Source organism: Panicum virgatum, chromosome 4K, assembly GCF_016808335.1.
Source record: "Panicum virgatum strain AP13 chromosome 4K, P.virgatum_v5, whole genome shotgun sequence".
NCBI classification, from domain to species: Eukaryota; Viridiplantae; Streptophyta; class Magnoliopsida; order Poales; family Poaceae; genus Panicum; species Panicum virgatum.
Genome location: NC_053139.1, coordinates 28,111,923 through 28,117,665, shown reverse-complemented (window position 1 = coordinate 28,117,665; position 5,743 = coordinate 28,111,923). Strand labels below are relative to the sequence as shown.

The following is a 5,743-nucleotide window of genomic DNA, read 5'->3' as shown; positions in this document are numbered from 1 at the left end:
CTCGATGTTTCGGTTGACTAAAACTATTGGTTTCAGTCGAGGCACCCCAAGGTAGCAAGGAAACTTCGTCATTTCGTGGTTTGTTTGACCTAACTTTCGTTGCGCCGAAGCAAACAATTTTCAATAGTGATGGGCAAATCTAGCCAAGATCTACAGGGGATTAGATAAAAATATGGATTGCTATGGCTTTGGTGTCGGAGGACTAGAAGGTCCTGTGGACGTACCGCGAGAAGTACGGACACTTATCTAGTCTTTGGTCAGGCTTTCTTCGCTACGAATCAAGATTATTTTCTTTTTCTTTTTAATTCCTGAGTTTGCATAATTCACTCCTATATGAACAGTCTATAAATCTGACCAAACAACTTCCGACCACCTAAACATAAGTACATGCATGTTTTGTGCCTAACTAATTAAACATAACTCATTTAGTTAGATTTCCTGTGACATATTCATTCAGTTTTGAATCTTGGAAGTTAGTATGGATATTTATATCTTTGGCTAATTCATGTGATGAGTTTGTCAATATAATCTTAAGATCTGCTATCAGATTAGTCGTGCGGAGATGTATATAACTATATTTATGTGGATAGGGTTATGTGAGTATCTAAGTTCATTATTTTTGTTAGAAATGAATTTTTTTGTGTTCCTCTGGAATAGGATACACTTCTTAACATCAGTGGTTTGTTGTATATCATCTTTTGTAGCTATGAAATTAAAGAAAGAGATTAAGTTGTGCATACCCTTTTTTCTATATTTGGAAAGAATCAAACTTTTGGGTCTACAATTTGGAATTCTGACTAACATGTTAATGATGTCCACAAACTACCCTAAAATTTTTTGTCACCCCTTGTACATTTTCAGCAAAGTCAAGTGCCCATCACTGTGCGTCTCTCAAGTCTCAACCAAAGCCAAGCGCGCGGCCAGTGGCTCCTTTTTAAGCTGGATCCAGTGCCGTTTCCCGTCTCGTCTCCATCTCGTCCCTACCACTTCCATCTCTCTCCCTCTCCGTAGCAAGTCAACTCCTTCCCTCTCCCTCCCTCCCTCCCTCCCTAGTCCTCCTCTGCAAGCCAAGAACTTGAGAGCCCGGCTCGGCTAATGGAGGGCGATCTGGGGTGGTGCTGCAGCGGCGGTAGCAACAACTGGGACCTGCACGCCGTCGTGCGCTCCGCCTGCAGCGGCGGCCCGCCGCCGGCCTCAAACGACGACTCCTTCTCCTGGCTCCTCCAAACGCCGCCGGCCTCAGAGGACCAGCTGTTGGACGCTGCCGGGTCCCAACCTCCCCTGGCCGACCCGGCCGTCGACGACCTCTGCCTGCAGGCTTTCTTTGCCTCGACGAAGCTCGAGACGCCGCAGCCATCGTCGCCGAGGAACGAAGCGCCGCCCCAGCAGTATAAAGCCGACGGGCCGCCGGGCAAACTGCAAACATCCAGCCGTGCCGGCGGTGCTGGGCCCTCTCGGTCCAAGAGAAAGTATGTATCTATCTATCTGCCATTAGCGTACTCGATATTTCGATAATAAGATGCTTTCAGAATAATCTTGGGCAGATTCCTCTACTCGATTTACTGACCACGCTGGTGGTGTACACATCAGGAGCAAGAAGAGCCAGGTGAAGAAGGAGGTGACGCGGGTGCCGGTGGGCGGGCCGCCGGCGGACCTCTGGGCGTGGCGCAAGTACGGGCAGAAGCCGATCAAGGGATCGCCGCACCCGCGCGGCTACTACCGGTGCAGCACCGACAAGGACTGCAAGGCGCGGAAGCAGGTGGAGCGCTGCCGCGCCGATCCGGCCACCTTGATCGTCACCTACACCGGCGGCGACCACAGCCACCCCGTCCCTCTCCAGCGCAACTCCCTCTCCGGCACCACGCGCAACAAGGCGCAGGCGCAGCCGGTGTCCCCGTACCCGGGCAAGGAGGCTCCGAAGTCGGAGGCTGCGCCGTCCGCGTCAGGCACAGACACCAAGTCGCAGGGCTCGCCGTCTATGTCCGCCGGGCTGTCGCCCCGCACCCCGCGGCGCTCGCCGTCCCTGCAGGGAGTGCAGTACAAGGACGAGGAAGACGACGACGCCGCTCCCTCCAGCAGGCTGCTGCTTCTCGAGGGTACGAAATGGAGGGCCGGGACGCCGAGGAGGACGACGTGCTGGTCTACCTCATGCCTGAAGAAGAGACCGCTCCGGCGGGTCCCGGAAAGGGCAGCGGCTGCGAGGACGTCATGCTGTTCCCGAAGCCCGACGAGCCCCCACCAACAACGTGCAGCAGTAGAACGGACGGCGGCGGCGGCGAGGCAGCAGCCCAGGTTATGAACATCGGCGAGGAGACGTTCTCTATCTCGGGCCTCTCGGCATGGGAGGCTGCATCGGAGACGCGGCGACGAGCAGCTGGGGGCTGATGACTTAGCGTAAACCACGATCACCACGAACAATATGCTGTGGATCTTCAATCTTGGCTTGTTTGCGGCATCTCTGCAGTATATGTAGTAGCAGAAGCATTACTTACTAGTTTTTTTACTGTCCTTAATATGGGTACTTAAAGGTTACCACAATTTTTTTTACCTTGGTACTAAAATTTGGTATCTCAGAGGCATGTAACACTTTTGTTTTATGTGTGTCTCAGCCACAGTACCCTTTCTTTTACTCGGATTTTAAAATAAGTTGTATTGAGGAAACTAAGCGCTCATTTAGCTATTTGGTTTTCCTCTCAGAGGATGATGTACAATCAATCAAACTAGAAACATAAGCAGGTTACATTTGTGATTTGTGCTATCTTTTTCTATCTTCAATTTTTACAGGCATGTTTAATCAAGAAGAACTTGATACCAACTTTTCTAGAATTTCCTTATTTGTGCACATTAAGGAGGAGCCAAGAAGAGAAGGAAAAAAGGACCTGAATTATGCTGAACTCAAAGGATTGTTTGCCACTCTGGATTAAGGTGGTGGCTCCTCATCCCTTTCATTGCAACTTGTAGGTATTTTAAAAGGAAACATATCTGGCGAAAACTACAATTTTCATAAAAACTCGTGCAAACCACAACAAAAATATTGTCTAAATTTACTAAAAAATCACACATGTAGATAATATGATGATACATAACCTTGTAAAATATATTGTCCAAACTCGACTTCGTTTGTGAGATATAAAAATAACAAATTTTAAGTCAGTCATCTTGTCCATATGATTTGTTAGAAAATTGTTTTTTATATCTCACAAATGAAGTCGAATTTGAACAAAATATTTTATAAGGTTGTGTATCATCATATCATCTACATGTGTGATTGTTTTGGTGAATTTAGATGACTTTTTTTGCCGTGGTTTGCACAAGTTTTCACGAAGGTTATGGTTTCCACCAGACATGTTGCCATTTTAAAAATACAATACATACCACTACTACAAAAACGATTTGTAACAACGCCTCGAATTTTTTTAGGGACAGACCAAAAAGTCACCCGTTGCTACAAATAGTGGTCGGTTACTGTAGCAACCGACCCGCCTCTAAAAATGCATTTGTAGGGGCGGGTCACCCCCTCACCCGCCCCTAACTATTTTTAGGGGCGGGTGAGGGGGTGACCCGCCCCTACAAATGGCATTTGTATTGGCGGGTCATCCCCTTACCCGTCCCTAAAAATAATTTTCAAATTTATTTTAAAAATTTGCTTAATTCAAAAAATAGCAAAAAATATTAAAAAAATGTAAAATTTTTATCATAGACCTATTTTGATCTATAGAACAAGAAAAGACTATCAAATGTATATTTCAATGCATATAATGATTATGAGTGTGAAAATCACAAAGTAAATCTTGAGTTGTATGAGAGAGTAAAGTGAGTGTGTTATACATTATTGTTTCACACTCTTAATCACTACATACGTTGAAATATAGATTTGATATTATATTAAATTTCTATATATGACAATAAGCTTATAATAAAAATTTCACTCTTTTTAGATATGTTTTGCTATATGTTTTCAATTAAACAAAATTTTCAAAAATTATTTTTAGGATGCGGGTCACCCCCTCACCCGCCCCTAGAAATAATTTTCAGGGGCATGTGACACCACCGCCTGCCCCAAAAAAACCAGCCCAGTCAAAATAGCCTGCTCCACATCATCGATCCGAGAGCATCCGCTCGTCCTCCTGACGCAAAAATCAACATACTGGAATCCGAGGGCAAGTGTTCGCCAAGCTTCGGAAAGTCAACCAAGCGTACCAGTCAATTTGACCTGTAATTGACAAGAGATAAAACAAAGTCAAATTCGAGAGCGTATCGGCTGGGATTCTGAATATTTCTCACACAGGCGTATCGGCAAGCTCTGCCGATACAGAAGACGATAAAATAATATTTAATGCGGGTGCGTGATAAACAAGCGCATCGGCAGACTCAGCCGATGCGGAAAACGACAAAATCGGATTAGGATAGCCGATTACATGTATAAAAAAAATCTAAGTTACGAATGTGTAACGTAGATGATGTTGCTCGAAACAAATCTAAACCGGCTTTTAAGATAACAAAGTGTTATTACAAAACCCAAAGCCGATTTAACATGCTTCTAAGCGGATAGATGTGATAATAGCCAAAGACATAGGAAAAATCTACAAATCTAGCCAATATCGATAAATTGTGAATAAATCTACACGAGAAAACAGCGATGCGCCCGAGATCAAAGCCTAGATAAACTTGATAACTTTTGAATAGTTTTGAACGAAGCCACAGCGATACGCCCGGTAGCTAAAGCTCAAATATACTCGGTAAAATAAAAACTCACCAGCAAATCAAGTCACTAGAATGTGAGGCGTCCTTGATCAACTTGAAAGAACTCGTCGAAAAAGAAAAGAAAAGGCGAAGTCGCTAAAAAAGTGCAAAGGGAGTTGTAAAGTGTTTGTTGTATTGGATGTGTATCAAGTTTTTTCGGTCCCGTACAACTGATATATATAGTCTAGCGCTACCAAATCCTAGCCGATTACGGCAAACACATTACTTGATCTAAAAGAAAAAACTTTCTAAAAATAAACTATTTAAAAATTACAACCGAATCATCAGAATCCTTGTAGAATTTGGACTTCCTTTCCTCTTCTTGATTCATCGGCAACTCTGCATCGGCCGAACACCCAAATGCACGGATCAGCATCTTCACGGAATATTCTTCTGACCCATCGGCTGCATCCCATTGGCCGATTCTGACCCTGTACATCTTTTGGTTTTTTTTTAAATCGGCAACCTCTCCTTCACAAAATCACTTTCCTTGACACGTGTCAAAAAACGGTGTCAACACGTGCCCCCCAGTTTCGGAGTAATTTATCTGTTACTCCAAAATTAGTTCCAATCATGATTGCTAACGTTCGAGGAGATCTATGTTTTCCAAACAAATAATATATTGAATTCCCATTCTGCCATTTGAGCCAAATCTATAAACATCTTCGCCTCCTCCCCCGTTAGCACTTTCCTGTAGCACCTCCCCGCCTCCTCTTTAGTTGAAGAACAAACCGGCTCCGCCGCCATCTGCGCAACCGAAGCACCCCCCTAGGGTTCAAAGATTCAAGCTCAAGAACCACCCGCTCCAGCAATGGCATCCATCTTCGAGATCCCAGAGGTACACTTCCCCCTTTCACCTGCGCTTTTACTTTCCAACTCTGCTCCGATTTCTTCGTTCGCATCTCTTATTTCCTCTCCTGTTCCCAAAATCTTAGGAGCAGCATAATCACTCCATTGGGAAATCAACCCAACATGATTTACTTAGGTCCCATGGGTAATC

At 44.8% G+C, this 5,743-nt stretch overlaps 1 protein-coding gene across 1 annotated transcript; it reads left to right on the top strand.

The window, feature by feature from the left end:
• Positions 1-998: 998 nt before the first annotated feature.
• Positions 999-2,661, top strand: LOC120703601 (WRKY transcription factor 22-like). Its single transcript, XM_039987725.1, has 2 exons — positions 999-1,469; positions 1,591-2,661. Exons 1-2 carry the CDS (start codon positions 1,096-1,098, stop codon positions 2,297-2,299), a joined length of 1,083 nt encoding a protein of 360 aa, XP_039843659.1. The 5' UTR covers positions 999-1,095; the 3' UTR covers positions 2,300-2,661.
• The last annotated feature ends 3,082 nt before the right edge of the window (positions 2,662-5,743 follow it).

Excerpts from the sequence above, each read along its gene's own strand:
- LOC120703601 (XM_039987725.1), top strand. The coding sequence starts at position 1,096 with ATGGAGGGCGATCTGGGGTGGTGCTGCAGCGGCGGTAGCAACAACTGG. Across the intron at positions 1,470-1,590 it reads CCCTCTCGGTCCAAGAGAAA|GAGCAAGAAGAGCCAGGTGA; the intron begins GTATGTATCTAT and ends TGTACACATCAG.